The sequence below is a fragment of the Rutidosis leptorrhynchoides genome, chromosome 1 (genome assembly GCF_046630445.1).
Source record: "Rutidosis leptorrhynchoides isolate AG116_Rl617_1_P2 chromosome 1, CSIRO_AGI_Rlap_v1, whole genome shotgun sequence".
Lineage (NCBI taxonomy): Eukaryota > Viridiplantae > Streptophyta > Magnoliopsida > Asterales > Asteraceae > Rutidosis > Rutidosis leptorrhynchoides.
The window spans coordinates 551,868,954-551,886,889 of record NC_092333.1 but is presented as its reverse complement, the minus strand read 5'-3'; the positions used below and the strand labels follow the sequence as shown (position 1 = coordinate 551,886,889).

General features: G+C 34.9%; 1 protein-coding gene across 1 annotated transcript; it reads left to right on the top strand.

Annotated features, from left to right (window-relative positions):
- The first annotated feature begins 1,016 nt into the window (after positions 1 to 1,016).
- Positions 1,017 to 2,798, top strand: LOC139843584 (uncharacterized). Its single transcript, XM_071833697.1, has one exon. The coding sequence runs from the start codon at positions 1,017 to 1,019 to the stop codon at positions 2,796 to 2,798; it is 1,782 nt and encodes a 593-aa protein (XP_071689798.1).
- The last annotated feature ends 15,138 nt before the right edge of the window (positions 2,799 to 17,936 follow it).

The following is a 17,936-nucleotide window of genomic DNA, read 5'->3' as shown; positions in this document are numbered from 1 at the left end:
CTTCATCATCTCCGTCGTCATCCTTATAACCCTATGTAAGCGGACGTTCACCGACATCGCCGATTTCTCACAGGCCTACGCTCTTTCTTTTGATATCTCGCCTATCTTGATTTTTTGTTTGATTAATTCACTTTTTGTGTTTCAATGATTATTCAGAAGTTTAGATTTGCCGTGAAAAATTAATAAGAAAGAATTGGTGTTAAGTTGTGTATTGTTTTTCTCAATAGAGGATACACGAGGTTATCGTGAGCTTGGGTCATTTTGTTTATAGCTGTTTAATTTGTTGTACATATTTGCATCTATAATAAAAATCTTTGCCTTTTATAAAAAATGATGCTTTCAGTTACTATTATTATTATATTAAATTTAATTAAATCTTGTTAATGATGATAGGGTAAAAAAGTAATTTTTTATCATCCAGTCGTTTATTTAGTATAAAAAGTAAACAACATTATTTTGTCATGGCTTAATGAATACTGCCATCTATATTCATATTGTCATCTATATCCATATTGAACTTAATGACAAAATAAGTAAACAGGCCCCTAATTTCATTTTGCGTTTTGTGTTTGAATTTTTTTCATCTAAAAACGAAATTCCAAAAAGCATAAATACCCCATGTGGACTCTATATTCCATTTTAGTATTTAACCGCCAAATGTTAGCGCCTTTCAAATTATTTCAAATTTTCATTACCAAAAACAATCAAATATCAAATATTCAATTCAAACACCCCCCAAAAATTAAAAACAAAACCCCAATCTGAAAACACACATTTCCCCCTTTCTTTCTCTCATTCAGACCTCAAAATTAGGTCAGCTCGATGCTCTACAGATCTATCATCTTATCAATTCATCTCAATTACACACTCAGGTAACATATGCTAAGCACAATTTACAATTCATGTCGCTCCGATTGAAAACCCTAATTTTTACCTAATTTTCCGATCTACTAATTTTAAACTATTCATGAGAAATTGGATCGTAAGATTATCGTGATTTATTATTTGTAGCAGTTATGGTTCGTGAACAGAGCATTAAATCATTTTATATTAAATTATGTCAATCTGCTAAAGCTTCAGCTTCTATGCCTTTACTTATATTTCCATCTACTTCAGATGTGGATTCATTATGTGCATTAAAAATTATATCTCATGTTCTAGAATCCGATTCCGTTCGATATTGTTGTTATCCAGTGTCTAGTTTTAAGGAAATTCATAAGTATGCTGGACCTAGTTTGACCTCTTCAAATGTTGATCCAGTTACTATACTTTTGATAAATTGGGGGTGTCATAGAGACCTTAGGAAGATTCTAGAATTAGGACCTGTTGCGCGCGTTTTTGTCGTTGACAGTCATCGACCGATACATTTGCATAATCTTAACAATCAGAATGATAGTGTCGTTGTTCTTTATACTCGGGAAGACGAAGAACAAGCTGATTTGTCTTACAATTTCGATATTATGCCTTTAGCAGTTGCGAGTAGTTTAGATAGTGACGATGAGGTAGAAGATGATAAGTCTGATAGTGATAGTGATAGTGAAGATGATGATGGTGATGAAAGTGGGAATAGGAAAAAAAGGCGAGTTTCAGAGGATGATGAAACTGACCCATACAAGGTATTTAGTAAGCTTAAGAAAGAGTACTATCATATGGGTACTTTTCATGGTAAGCCATCGGGTTGTTTAATGTACGAGTTGTCGCATTGTATGGGGAAGGATACTAATGACTTGCTGTGGTTATCGTGTGTGGCTTTGACCGATCAGTTTGTTCACGAAAGGTTAACGAATGAAAGGTACCAAGCTGGTGTAATGGAACTTGAGCAGTATATTAATAGTTCAGGAAGGTTAAATATGGTTACTTCAGTAACTTTAAAAGATGGGACTAAAGTTTGTGCACCAGAAGCTTCAAGAATTGCTTATGAAGATGAACCTAGACTCATGCTATTACAAGAATGGAATCTGTTTGATTCAATGTTGTGTTCGTCTTACATGGCAACAAAGTTGAAGACTTGGAGTGACAACGGGACTAAAAAGCTAATGTTACTTCTGGCTCAAATGGGGTTTGCACTCGATGAAAGTAAGCAGAAGTTTCGTTACATGAGCATTGAAATTAAGAAGAAAATGAAAGATATGTTTGAGCATTTTCTACCAGATTATGGGCTGAATGACTTTTATTATCGAGGGTTCTTGTTGTTACATGGTTACAGTTCAAAAGTTTCAGCTGCAGATGTGGTTTATGGGATCACTGCACTATTAGAATCTTCAATTGAGTCAGATGGTTCATGTGCTTCAAAGCAGTTTGGGGAGGCTTACGATGCTTTATCTTTATTAAATCTTGAAAAGTTAGATATGGGAATGAGACATGCAATCAAGATCCAACGGGCCATTTTAAGACAAGGAAGCACAGCCATAACCAGAAAGGGTTCGTTAAGAAGTGGTGGCAAGTTCAGATGGGTCAAACTTGAAGACTCGACTGATGCAAAGTTACTGGGCTACCCACAAGCTTTAACAAAGTTTGGGTATTTTTTAATGGACGCTTTGAAGGAAAAAGGTGCTAGAATGAAGCCGTTGATATGTGTTTGCTACACTCAAGGGAGGGTTAAAGTCTTGATTGTTGGAGTTTGTGGTAAACCAAGGCTTGGTGCGGTTCAAGGAAATGCGTTTGGGATTGCGTTCAGAAAAGTAGCTGAGGAGATCGGGGCTGAGTTTTTTCATGAGCTTTTTGAGTCATCATGGATCGTTTTGGATGCTGCTGCTGTAAATGACTTCATGATCAAACTAACTCAGAAGCTATCATGAACAACTATATCCTGGAGTTGGTATAATTAATCTTGTTATTTCTGTTTGGTTTACTTGATAGTTGTTCTCTTAGTTTTATGTATCATTTTATGTTTATTTTGTTTAGTGTGTGCAAGTTCTTCAATAAAGAAGATCTTGATCTAAAATGAACTGACCCATGTAAAATTAAGGCGATATAATTTGCCTATTTGGTTCACAGCTTTGTACTACTTACAAAGAAAACTGCATTTAGCTTCTAGAATATTCATCCCAGTTTTTTTATTCCAGTTGAGTTGTTTGTATGGCTTATTTGTTCTTAATATCACATTTACCAGGTTTGTTGTCTTTTGTTATTGGTATCATGGAATGTGATCCATCTAAGGTATAAAAGTTGCTAGTTGGGACTAAAAATGAGCATGGATAACTAATTACTGGAATCAAAACGGTATTGTATACTTCAAGATCCGGTTTTCATTACAGGTGAGGACATGAGGTTACAGGTGAATGTGGGATTCGGTACAGTAGCCTCATTAAATGTTATGGTCTTGATACTTTGCCGAAACTCAATGGTCTCATATTGGAATTGAAATTACAATAGTACAAATTTCACAACTTTGCAAGAGGTCTTAGGTTAAAATACTGAATATTTTGTGGTGGTTAGGGAAGGATTGTAAAAAGTCAGAGAATAATTTCGCTGAGCTGCGTACATCAGAATATTAGATCAGATTACTCTCCATTTCGGGAAACCCGGACAGGGAAAAAAACCCTTCTATCCTTTTACTGCGAGATGGACTTCTCAATGCCAAATATTTGAAAAAATGTACCCGATGATTGCAACCTCATACCGCTCCTTCATATATAATTTGAATTTGAAAATGGGTCGGGTGTGTTTGGTAGAGTAGCTTATGAGAGTTTATGAGAGCTTACATGAGCTTGAGCTTATGATTTAATAAGCTCTAAGTAATAAGCTTCGTTTGGGAGACATAAAAAGTAGAGCTTATGAAAAACATAAGCTCTAAAAAAATAAGCTACTTCTAGCAGCTTATGAAAAAAGTAGAGCTTATGAACTAGAAAATAAGCTCCAGCTAGTTTACCAAACACTTATAAAAAATAATAAGCTCCAGCTACCAACTTTAAAAATAAGCTCCAGTTCCAGCTCTAGTCCATAAGCTCCAGCTCCAGCTCCAGCTCCAGCTCCATCCAATTTCATCCAAACACACCCTTAGTGAGTTAGTGGCCGATCAATAATAATAATACAAAATTATAAAACAAAATAATTCATTTTTGGGTTGCATATAGTTTAAATATTTTTACTCATCGTTTTCATCATTTGTGTTGTCATGTGTATCTTCATTTTATAAAGTTGAGTTTCATAATAATTTATTCAAGCCTGTCAGTTATGCTTATGGTGTTAACTAGTTTTCGAACCCTCGCTTCGCGCTAGGGGTTCGGTTTTCAATGTATTTTATTGCGTTTAGTTTGTAAAATTATTTCGTGGCTAACGATGATGTCGTTGAAGCGTAACTCCAGTCGAACTAAAAGGTATAACCCGTGAAAGATTTAAATGTTATTTTAAATTAACAATATATGTGCATCTCCGCGTTTCGTTATGGAATTGTCGAGTTTTAAAAATTTAACGCAAAATCAACGTGTATGAAAAGTAGTCCAAATATTTAGCGTTTTTTTAAAAAACATCCGTTTTGCGTATAGCTAGTTACATTGTGTTCCTAAAATCATTTCGAGTTTAACGATGTTGTCGGAAAAATTTAACTCGTTAAGAGCGAGAAGATATGGCCCGTTAATATTTGAGTGGAGTTTATTTAATTTTTTTTTATGAAAATGGTTATTTGATACTTTAACTCCTGTTTGGGAGTCGATTTGAATTTTTAAAAAAAGTGTGGGGGCCTTTGTTGGTAAAATGAAATTGAGTTAAAATAAAAAAAAAAGTGAAAAGTCGAAAATGACCCTTGTTAGTATTCATGAATTTATATACTATCTAATAGACAAAAATCATGAATAGTAACCAGGGGCACTTTCGTCCTTTCACTTTTTTTTTGTTGTTGTTGTGTTTTCACCTTTTTTCCCTTTTTCCAAAAAAAAAAACCCAACCTTTGTTCTAAAATTAAAAGCAGCCCCCAACAGGGGGTAAAGTGTCAAATAACCATTTTCATAAAATATCTTAACTAAACCCCACCCAAATATTCAACGGGTCATATCTTCTCGCTCGCAACGAGTTAAATTTTCCCGACACCATCGTTAAACTCGAAATAATTTTAGGCACACAATGTCACTAACTATACGCAAAACGGACGCTTTTTAAAAAACGCTAAATATTTGAGGTACTTTTCATACACGTTGATTTTGCGTTAAATTTTTAAAAGTCGACAACTCCATAGCGAAACGCGGAGATGCACATATATTGTTAATTTAAAATAACATTTAAATATTTCACGGATTATACCTTTTAATTCTACTCGAGTTGCGCTTCAACGACGTCATCGTTAGCCATGAAATAATTTTACAAACTAAACGCAATAAAATACATTGAAAACTGAACCACGACGCGAAGCGAGGGTTCGTAAACTAGTTTTGTCTATTAGATAGTATACTAATTGTGAATGTACTGATACTGACATACATAACGAATTCTAGCCATGAATATCATATACGGAGAGTCTTACGAATTCGAACCTAAACGGCGGTAGTGTTTTCGATGTGAAGCCGGGAATTATCAACGGGTCTAATTCGGTTGGTGGTGTTAAGCTTAATGGTTCAAAAAGGAAAAAAAAAGGTGTCAGGGTCGTCGACAATACTCATCGGTTGCGGGATTTAGAGAATGATGTTTCGATCGGTTTGGATATTCAATGGTTGTTTCGTGAGGATATAGGTGTCGCAAGCGGCGGGTTTCAATCTGGTGTTAAGTTGGATGTTGGACCATCGAAGGATTCAAAATCTGGGTCCTCCGTAAGCTTTTTACAACTCTCGAAAAGGGAAAGGGGTAACTTACGAACAAGTGGGCAGGAATGGTGAAAAAAATTGTTTCGGGGACGATCAAGAAGAGTGGTCGGTAGTTTGCTCTTGGGATTGGAGCTTTGGTTTGTTTTTGTTTAGTTGTATTGTCGTTAATGTGAGACATTTGCGCTAGTGTTTTTTTAGTGTTTTTCGTTGTGTTCTTTTGGTCAAGACTTGCCTCTATATAGCTGTATTTAGTTGTTAGTTTCATGAATTTTTTGTTGCGAGGCTTGACGGGTTCCCGTTGTAAACTCGGTTTGATCCTTTCATTTTTTTATGAAAGAGCTTCAGTTTATATAAGTTTTTCTAATTTTTTTTTTTTAAAAAAAAAGAATTTTTAATATATTTGTAACTTGTCAAAGCATCGTGTGTCTAGGTATTAGTTAATAAAACAATTCATGTAGTTAAAATATGTATGTAAAGATTTAAACAAATTCAAATATCTTTAGTCTTAACTAGTGACTATTGAACAGTATAAAAGTTTTCATATTTGATCTGGTTTAATTATTTATATAAGGAAAAAGAAGAATAATCTAAAAGGGAAAATCATCATGAATCACACACCATTTTTTGGTAATAATAAAATCAACAACTTTTTTTAATAGCATATTCATTATAACTATGCATCTTTTATCCGTACATTATAAGTTTTAAACTAGTGAAATGACCCGTGAAACCACGAGTTTATTTAAACGAAACAGTTTAATAGTATAATTTAGGTATTAAGTGAGTTTAAACGCTAAAGTCATTTAGTTTAATGACCCAACGGATTCCGACTAAGAAACTTTTCGTTATTTTTACAAGCACATTGATGTACTTAACTTGGTCGGAATAAATAAACTACATTTATTCTCTCATCATCATCTTCCAATTACAATTACTATTTTCCTTGTTATAAAAGCCTACATTAAAACCTTTTATTGAGACGTGTATTTCGTATACATATATAACGTAATTAATCTCGTAAAGAGAACTTATATTTAAATTTGAATAATTATATAATAATAATTAATAATTAATGAGAGTGAATTTTTTTCCGAAAGACATGAAATAAATAAATAAGTAGATTTAATTTAATTAGTCATTAATAATTAGATTAATGACATCATCTTAGGGGTTAGATTTTTTACTTTTTCTTTTTAATTTTTTCTTAACAAAAAAATTAGCCTAATAATAACATCATCATTGTAGGATTTTAATAGAAACTATAGATATATAAAGTTGATAGATTTATATAAATGATAATGTATATCAGTTTTTTCCTTTACATAGTTAGCATTAACTTAAATTGCAAATAATGATATATACTTCTTCCATCTCAATTTAATAATTATGGGTTAACTTTTTTTTCTTCTTAACTTTGACTTTAATTGGTGTTATACATGATGAAATTTATGTAAATAAATTGTTGATTTATATGTTTATATAGATAAATTGGTGTTTCATATGTGATTTCATTTAATACAACTTTCATAAACCATGATATAACACAAAACAAAAAGTTATTTACAATCAAAGTTATGAAATTTTTTTATCACAACACTATTACATTGAGACAAAGGAAGTACTACGTAATTATCTTATATTAATATATAATCATACATCATATTAGTATTAATATTTGTATGGTAATTGCAAACTTACTCTACATATACGTATTGTCTTAAAAAATGGTTAACTTACTATTTATATATTTTTTTTTTCAAAAAACAAAAGTTATATTAACGCGAACCCACTATGGGGGGAACCCATTACAAAGAAACGAAGACCCGACATTCTCTATGAATACAATACATCACGACCTAAATACGAACACTCTACATGACCAACAAGTTGCGGAGGTAGCAACTACTAAAACAAGACCATGGATCCGAGATCCAACCTAGCCAATCCAACCTTCGATTCTTTATACGACCATAGATCCATTCAAAATACTTGAGTTGTATTTCCATTAACCCCGTAGGACCGCTCCATGAAGAGTTAGTAAACACCTTTTGATTACGATTCTTCCATATCATATAACAACACGTCCATTCGATTGATTGCCAAATACTCGACCAAAGTGAGAATAAGGGACGATTATTTTTGCCACGAAATATTTCGCTAATGCTCAAGTTTGATATCGCACCTAAGCCCCACCATTAATAAACCCGAGCCTAAATATCCATCGCATGACGACAAATTATCAAAGTATGTTCAATAGTTTCGACATCATCATCACATAAAGGGCATCTAACAGAATCCAAGTCTATGCCTCTTTTATCGAGTTCGGTACGAACCGGGATCTGCCTTTTTAATGCCCTCCATATGAAAATTGCAAATTTAATAGGAACCAAATAATTCTTCAAAAATTCTTCTTCATGTAAACTCGACCCGTTGTTGAGAATTTTATCATCGATAATACTTGCCAACTTCTTTGTAGTAAATAACTCGTTTCCCGCTAGGTCCCAAATCCACGAATCCGTAGCCTTATCTTGTTTCACATAAGCATTTAGCAGTGCATTAAGAGAGTCAAGATCATTAAGAGCTCGACCCGACACTTCACGTTTCCAATTATAATTACAAATGAATTCTCGATCGATCCAAGTGACTCTTTCTTGTACTCGCGCCTTCGAATCTTCATCCAAATGAAATAATCGCGTGAACTTTTGCTTTAATGGTATACGGTAATGAAATGTCCCGTTCATAGCGATTATAAACGTTTCATATTAATTGATTTATTTGCGAGGTTTTGACCTCTATATGAGACGTTTTTCAAAGACTGCATTCGATTTTAAAAACAAACCATAACCTTTATTTTATCGATAAAAGTTTTTAAAGCATGTATCAAGTAATGATAATCTAGAATATAACGTTTTACACACAACCATTACATAATGGTTTACAATAATATTACACATCGATTAAATTTTACGAATGCAGTTTTTAAACAATATTATACAAGCATGCAGACTCCAATTCACGTCTTTATATAGCATGCAACAACGAAAGCTTCTTAATAATCACCTGAGAATAAACATGCTTAAAACGTCAACAAAAATGTTGGTGAGTTATAGGTTTAACCTATATGTTATCAATTCATAATAATAGACCACAAGATTTCATTTTTCATAAGTAACATACAAGCATAAAGCTATCTGTATAAAAATCATTCATATGGTGAACACCTGGTAACCGACATTAACAAGATGCATATAGAATATCCCCATCATTCCGGGACACCCATCAGACATGATAAACTCGAAGTACTAAAGCATTCCAAATTCCAGAATGGGGGTTGTTAGTTCCCGTAGATCTACCTTTAGGATTCGCGTCAATTAGGGGCCAGTTCCCTAATTCTTAGGCTACCAAGCTAAAAGGGGCATATTCAATTTCGATCATTCAACCATAAAATGTAGTTTCACGTACTTGTGTCTATTTTGTAAAACATTTATAAAACTGCATGTATTCTCATCCCAAAAATATTAGATTTTAAAAGTGGGACTATAACTCACTTTCACAGATTTTTACTTTTAAGACTTGGCCACGGATCGATTCACGAACCTATAACAAATATATACATATATATCAAAGTATGATCGAAATATATTCACAACATTTTTTATTACTTTTTAATGATTTAAGTTTATTAAATTAGCGGTCCAACGTTAGTAATCTACAACTAGTTGTCCATAGTTAGATGTACAGAAATAAATCAATATATATTATCTCGAATCAATCCACGACCCAGTGTCTACAAGTCTCAGACTCGATCACAACTCAAAGTATATATATTATTTTGGAATCAACCTCAACCCTGTATAGCTAACTCAAGCATTACTGCATATAGAGTGTCTATGGTTGTTCCAAATAATATATATAGATGGGTCGATATGATATGTCAAAACATTGTATACGTGTCTATGGTCTATCAAGGTTACATAATATGTTAGAGTACATGTATAATACAATATAAGTTAGTTAAGTTATGGTTAGAATAGATTTGTTACAAATTTCACGTAGCTACAACAAGCAAAAATATCCAATTTTGTTTTACCCATAACATCTTCGTTTTAAATCCGTTTTGAGTGATTCAAGTTGCTATGGTTTCATAATGAACTGAAATGAAACTAAACATAAAAAGTATAAGTTTATAGTCGAAAATACAGGTTACAAGTCATTTTTGTAAGAGGTAGTCATTTCAGTCGAAAGAACGACGTCTTGATGATCATTTTGAAAAGCATACTTCCACTTTGAGTTTAACCATGATTTTTGGATATAGTTTCATGTCCATAAGAAAAATCATTTTCCCAGAAGGATAACTTTTAAATCAAAGTTTATCATAGTTTTTAATTATCTAACCCAAAACAGCCTGCGGTGTTACTATGACGGCGTATGTCCGGTTTTACGGTGTTCTTCGTATTTTCAGGTTTTAAATCATTAAGTTAGCATATCATAAAGATATAGAATATGTGTTTAGTTGATTTTTAAAATTTAATTTAGAAGGATTAACTTTGTTTTCGAATAAGTTTAGAATTAACTAAACTATGTTCTAGTGATTACATGTTATAATCTTCGAATAAGATAGTTTTATATATATGAATCGGATGATGTTATGAACATCATTACTACCTAAAGTTTAGTAGGTAAACCTACTGGAAGTGACAAAAATTGATCTAGCTTCAAAGGATTCTTGGATGGCTTGAAAGTTCTTGAAGTAGAATCATGACACGAAAACAAGTTCAAGTAAGATTATCACTCGAATTAAGATAGTTTATAGTTATAGAAATCGAATCAAAGTTTGGATATGAATATTACTTTGAATAAGAAAGATAACCTACTGTAATTAACAAAGGTTTCTTGATCTTAGATGATTACTTGGAATGGATTTGCAAGATTGAAAGTAAACAAGCAATCTTGAAAGGATTTTTGAAGTGTTCTTGAAGTGTTCTTCCTATGATGATTATAGCTTGATTCTTGAAGTAATTTTTGATGAAGATGATGATTAGTTTACTGGAAATTTTGTTTCTAAGAGTGTGTGTGTGTGTTTAGAGAGAATTAGAAAGAGAATTGGAAGTGAAATGGATTGATTGGTGAGTGGTGAATGGTGAGTGGTGAGTGGGGTTAAAAGAAGTTCTAGTTAGTTGACTAGTTCATGGTAGAAGTTAAATTTGATTAGTCATGCATGACATAATCAAGAGTGGAATCCCATGCTAGTTCCTATTGGTATATACCCATAGTAAGTACATCTAGAAGCTGTGTATAATACGGGTACAAATACGGAATGACTACGAGTAGAATTGTTGATGAAAATGAATGGAAATGTAATTATAAGCATTTTTGCTAAGTAGAAGTACTTTGATATGTGTCTTGAAGTCTTTCAAAAGTTTACTAATACATCTTAATACACTACATGTATATTCATTTTAACTGAGTCGTTAAGTCAACGTTAGTCGTTACATGTAAGTGTTGTTTTTGAAAGCTTTAAGCTAACACTATCATTTAATGTTATTGAAAGCTTTAAATCAAATTTTAACACATTTTTAATAAAGTGATATTAACCCAAACAAAAAAAATTCAAGCTGACCTGGCAGCTCGACCCCAGCCAGGGGCTCTGCCCCTTAGACCCCGCCAGGGGTTGCCACCCCTTGGACCCGGCTATCGGGGGCGCTGCCCCCGAACCCCCGTCATAAATACGATAAGTTCAAACAAGTGTGCACTCCACACTTTCCCAAACTTGTTCGATATTTATCAAGGTTATTTTGGTTAACAAATTAATCCCATTACACTTAAATCATATTGGTGACACAAATCACCAACAATGAATATATCTTAATATGATACATATGTATTTAGTAAGACGTTGCTATAACGATAATCGTTATATATATCGTTTTGAGTTTCATAATTCAATAGTCTCATTTTATGTATATAACTCATTGTTAATATACCTAGTGAGATACTTAATTTTCATAATATCATGTTAGCTATATATATATCCATATATATATCAACATATAGTTTTTACAAGTTTTAACGTTCGTGAATCGCCGGTCAACTTGGGTGGTCAATTGTCTACATGAAACTCATTTCAAATAATCAAGTCTTAACACGTTTGATTGCTTAACATGTTGAAAACATTTAATCATGTAAATATGGTTCTCATTAAATATATAATCATGGAAAAGTTCGGGTCACTACAGGCAAAGCCATGGTTCATTCCAAAATTCCGTATCCGCACCATCACTAATTAACTTTGTAAAGGAGCTTGCGAAGTTGATATCCATCTTCTCAATCATGACACCTACACATATAATATTGGACCATACACTACTTACCCCTTGCGGCCCGGAGAGACACGTAGGGGGAAGTAGTCCGTTAGAACCATAAATACTCTTTATAATTGTGACCCAAAGTGTGTTTGGCTCGGTTTTGGCCCGCATCCCATTTGACCCAAGACAATTTAGAACACTCGCCCGTCCCGCCCCAAAAAAAGTTTCTCCTAATACTCTCTAATGTTTTTATGACACTCATAGGGGCACGAAATAGAGAGAAATAGTATAGCGGTAAACTACTAAGAACCGATATAACAAGCGTAAATCTTCCACCATAGGAAATCAATCTTGCTTTCCAATCTACGAGCTTTGTGTTAAACTTTTCAATCATGGGTTTCCAATTTTGATCATTACTCATGTTTTTACCAACCGGGAGACCAAGATAAGTAAACAGAAGTTCACCAACTTTACAACCAACTCGAGCGGCTAACCTTTCAATGTCTACATAAGCAACACCCAACCCATATAACACGCTTTTGTGAAAATTGATTTTGAGTCCCGATAAATTCTAAAAATATTTTAATAATTTCATGAGATTACAAAGATTTTGACTTTGCCAATCCCCGATAAAATCGTATCATCCACGAATTGTAAGTGGGATGGATTTGTTTTGTCTTTCCCAATTTCAACACCTTTAAAGAGGCCTTCACCACAAGCTCTTTTAATAAGAAAATTCAAAATAACTATTAAATGTCATTAAAAAAAATAACTATTAAATGTCATTAAATTTTTTAAATTACACTCATTTATTACTCTTGATTATTTATTATTTTAATAAATTTAGTTAAACTTAACTTGATCATAAAGTCAAGTGAAATTTATGTTCAAATATGTTTTAAACAAGAGCGTAGGGGTGTGCGCTTCGCTGCTTATAATTGTATGCGATATTCAGTACAAAGTTATCTTACGTGCGAAAATATTAAACGTTAAAAACTTATCACTTGACCCATTAAACATAAAAACACAACCCAAATAGTCACGACTACTTGTCACATCAAGTTAGCTTGTAAATAGCCATAAAGAAAGGTGTATGAATACCAGTTTACCGTAGCAGATACAAGTTACAAAACAGATTACTACTATACATACATATAGTAATTTAGATATCACAAACTTAAAACAGAGTCCCGAGACTTCATTGCCATGCCCCGTACACCAGCTGACTAGCATCATATTTAAAAGAAAGTCATTTCAAAAAGAGAGCACCGTATCATCATATGCATTTAACTGAATGATAAGGCTAAAAAGGAACATATATTTCATAGCAATATCCCTCCTAAATAATAGGTTTTCATATGTAATTGTATTATTTTTTCATTGTAATTGTTTAAATAAATAAGTGCGAAGACAAAAGGCGAAAACGAAGATTTGAAGACACAAACGTCCAAAAAGCTCAAATGTACAAGATACAATTCAAAAGGTTCAATTTATTGATGAAAAACGTCTAAAAATGACAAGAGTACAAGTTACAAAATGCAAAGTACAAGATATTAAATTGTACGCAAGGACGTTCGAAAATCCGGAACCGGGACATGAGTCAACTATCAACGCCCGACGCAACGAACCAAAAATTACAAGTCAACTATGCACAAAAATATAATATAATATATAAATAATTATATTAATTATTTATATTTTATATTTATATTTATATATTTATTATGTCGACAAGCTAGGAGCCAAAAGTTTGTGAGCTGGATTTTCAAACTCCACGACTCGCGGAGTGTAACACCCCGTTTTTCCTCGTACATGATTTATAGGTGTATTGTGTATGTACGACAGGCGTATGAAGGGTTCGATACATGTTTGGGTGTTAAAGTCTTGTATGCGAGAAAATGTGTCAGGCCACGTTGGGTGTCGCGGCGAAACAAAGGGAGCCGCGGCGCGGCGTTTCAAATAAATCCAGATCAGAAAGCTTGTTAACAAAGTCACCAGTTCGAGGCAATCGTCGCGGCGCGACGAATTAGGCCGCGGCGCGGCGAATGGTGTGAACTGGCACCAGATTCTTGTAAATTTAAATGAAGTTCAAGGGCAATTTGGTCTTTTCGCGTTTGAGCCAGATTTGAGGATTTAACCTCATCCATTCATTTCATTTCTCATTTTAATTTCCCTTTTCTTTTCATTTTTCCTCTCAAACTCAAACACCCATTTGATTTCAAAAGGATTTTTGGAAAGGAGGGATCGGGAGTTGATCCTTGGCGTAGTTGACAAGTGTGTTCTCCTCGTTCTTAGCTACACAGTGACTAGTGGTAAGCTCTAACTCCGAAATTCATTTTCGTGTTCATCATTCAAGTTTAGGGCTTTTGATTGTATGATTCATAGGTGAAACCCATTTAGTTGTTAATTGAAGGTTAACACCAAGATTCGGGTTTTTTTTGTTGTTAATGTCGGGTTTTGGGTTTGGTGTGCAAGTTCATGCTTGTAAGACTTGTAAATGGTGTATAATCACTAGTATTAGTGATTATTGAGGTTTTGGGGACATTTAGGGTTCTTGGAGTTGACTAATTTTGACTAGAGCCAAAATTAGGGTTTGGTGATGATTTTGACCCGATTGTTGATTTATTAAGGTTTATAAACTTAAAATGGATTAAGTTGAAGTATTAAACCGAGTTAAATGTGTTTTGGTGTCAAGACTTGTAAACGGTGAGATTTTGACTTAATGGGTCAAAATTAGGGTTTTGGTGTCAAAATGGGTGAGACATGTGTTTAACACTTGTGTTTGGGTTTACTTGGCATATTAGGACCATTTTCACCCGTGTTAGTAATTATTGGTTAGTTTGGGCGCGGTTTGTACTTGGAATTACATTTGGGTCGAATTTGCACTAAGTGTCAAATTGGGTTGGTTTGTAAATCCAATCTAAGTGTGTTGTTGAATTTGTGATAATGGAATAGGTACTTTCCATTGACGAGTTGCGGATTACTTGGTTGCATTCATCAAGGCTTAAGGTGAGTGTTAATATCCTATATGCATATGTATGTGTAGGATGGGTGCGGGTCGGGTGAAGTGGGTCTCGGTTATAGAGCTCACTTCACATATAGGTGGATTGATGGACTTGTGTGTAGGTCTAATTGGCACGGTTGTGCATTTTGGTTGACCATCTTTGACGAGGTGCACACCTTGCGTGTACTCTATCACGTGGGCGTGTGATGTGGATTATATAACCCCAATGGCGAAGGGTTAATATTGTGAGTGGAATAATTATGCGTGTACGTATATAATGTATTTATTTGTGTAGTATGAATGTGGTATTGTCGCGGTGTTCAAGACACCACATTCTAAGTAACGAGTAGTAGTGTCGCGGTGTTTAAGACACTACTCATTGTTTGATTGGCATGTGGTATTGTCGCGGTGGTTAAGACACCACATTGTCATGGGAGTGGAATTGTCGCGGTGTTCAAGACACCACTCATTATTTTGATTGACGTGTGGATTCGTCGCGGTGTTTAAGACGCCACATTGTCATGGGGGTGAATTAGTCGCGGTGTTTAAGACATCACCCGGGGGATTAGTGATTACGCGGTGTTTAAGTAACGCTAATGGATGTTACGAACTCCGACGGTCTCTTACGAGTATCGTTCCCTTGTACGATTGGTTAACCATGGTTATTGTGTTGTAAGCGTAAGCAAATTATGTTATTCGAGAGATATATACATATATATACATATATATTGTATACATATAATGTTGTATTGTCGTGTTGTAGCTAACCCTCCGGGTGTAGCTTATTGGCATTGTTCACATCGTTGTTGGCAAACTCATATTTTGTTGATGTATCTTTAGCTCATTGCTTAGTGATCTTACGGTATGCTTAGACTAGCTTGCCTTTATGTTTGGATGCTCCGGTATGCGGTATTTGCTATTTTGTGGCGTGTCCATTTTATGCATATATATGTATGTAGTATATTCTCACTCACTAAGCGTTAGCTTACCCTCTCGTTGTTGATATTTTTATAGGTTCGCATGCTTGGCGGCTCGGGTAAGCTTGGGAATTAGAGATCTCGGCTAGGTTGCTTTAGAAGATCTTGCTTTTGGACTCGAATAGGATTTGGGTAGCGTAGTCCCAAATCACCATGCTCGGTTTTGTGTAAACGTAACTAGTCGGGTCATAATGATTATAACCGGTTTACGATTTAATTAATGAACCATTGTATTAAGGACTTTAAATCATTAATGTATGTTTTAAGTTCGATGAACTTACTTTGATAACAAATACGTTTTGGAATATGTGTAACGGGACCTAAAGTATTATTTAACGCGTATTAAAAGGAAAAATTTTTATGGGCCGGTTTTAATACGGGTTGGGTTGTTTCAAGTGGTATCAGAGCATGGTCTAAGGGATTTAGGTGACTTGAGATAGGTGCCTAGACTTAGACTTTTGTGTGTGCTTAATTTGTTGCGGGACTTGTAGGAGTACGGGTCGGAATGGGTTCTAGCTAGTGCCTTGTTTATAGGTTGACTAACGTTTATATTAGTAATGCGAATATTATTAATATGCTATTGTGATGTGATAATAATTCTCGCGTGTGTTTATATCGCGTAGAATTTTGTTTGTGTTTGCATATATCATCGAGCGAGACGGTTGTTGTACTAACGAGCCGATACAGCGTGTATGCGTAATAAGGACTTGCAAACCTTATTACGGGTGCAAATCGTGTTTAGCAAGTGATGTACGACAAATGTTTAGCAAGATGGGGCGGTGTTGTGCGTGTGATTTACACGTTCGTGGTCTAACCGCTTTGCATTCCTTAGAATGGCGACGGGAAATGGGATCGATACGAACGACGCTGAGTTTAACGCTAGAGTTGCGGCCGCCGTTGCGGAGCAAATGAGTGCGTTTCGAGAAGAAATGGATAGGAAGTATTCCGAATTTCGAAATGGTGGAGAAATGGAGCATTGTCTTAAGAGCTTCATGAGGACTAAACCTCCGATGTATGACGGGAAACCGGATCCTTTAGTAAGCACAACTTGGATCTCGGATGTTGAAGGGTGTTTTCGTACTATTGAATGCCCTCCCGAGAAAAAGACAAGACTCGCTACTAGTTTATTGCGGGGTAGGGCGAAGGATTGGTTGGATGGTAAGATTGATCTTGTCGGTGGTGAGCTGTTTATGGCATTATCGTGGGACGATTTTAAGAAGGAATTCTTCGAGGAATTCCGGACTTCGGCCGACTTGTCGGAATTGCATGATGAGTTGCGAAACTTGCAACAGGGATCTATGGATTTGAATACTCTCAAGACGACCTTTATGGCGAAGACTCGTTTTTGCCCGGAGTATTTAGGGAATGATCGGTTGTTGATGGAGGATTTCTATCGAACCTTGAATGATGACTTGAAGAATAAGATTAGCCGGGGTCACGCAAAATCGTTTGCGGAATTATTCGCCGTGGCTAGAGGTTTCGAGTCGTATTCACGATCAAAGAAGGGTGAACCTTCGAGCGAGAGAAGGGTTGTTTCGCATGGTGCTCCGAGTAAGAGGACTAAGGGTCCGAGTGTGAGCATGGGTGGTACACGGACGGGTATATTGGATTCTAGTGCGTCTAGATGTTACAATTGTGGCATAAGGGGTCACAAGTCGTGGGAATGTTCGGTACCAAAAGGCGATGGCATGGTGTGCTTCAATTGCCAAGAAGAAGGACATCGTAAGTCGGAATGTCCCAAGTTAGCGGGGCCGGGGCCGGCAAGGAGACGTTAAGGTACGTTTCGTTTTAATAAATATGTCTTTTGATTATTTATTAAGTGCCGTTTGAAGTTGAGTGAATTAAATGCATTGTGTTGTGCATGTTATTGATATGGGTGACGTTCCTAATGGAAGTACCCTATGACGACGTTTTG

Coding starts and splice junctions, on each gene's coding strand:
- LOC139843584 (XM_071833697.1), top strand. CDS start 1,017: ATGGTTCGTGAACAGAGCATTAAATCATTTTATATTAAATTATGTCAA.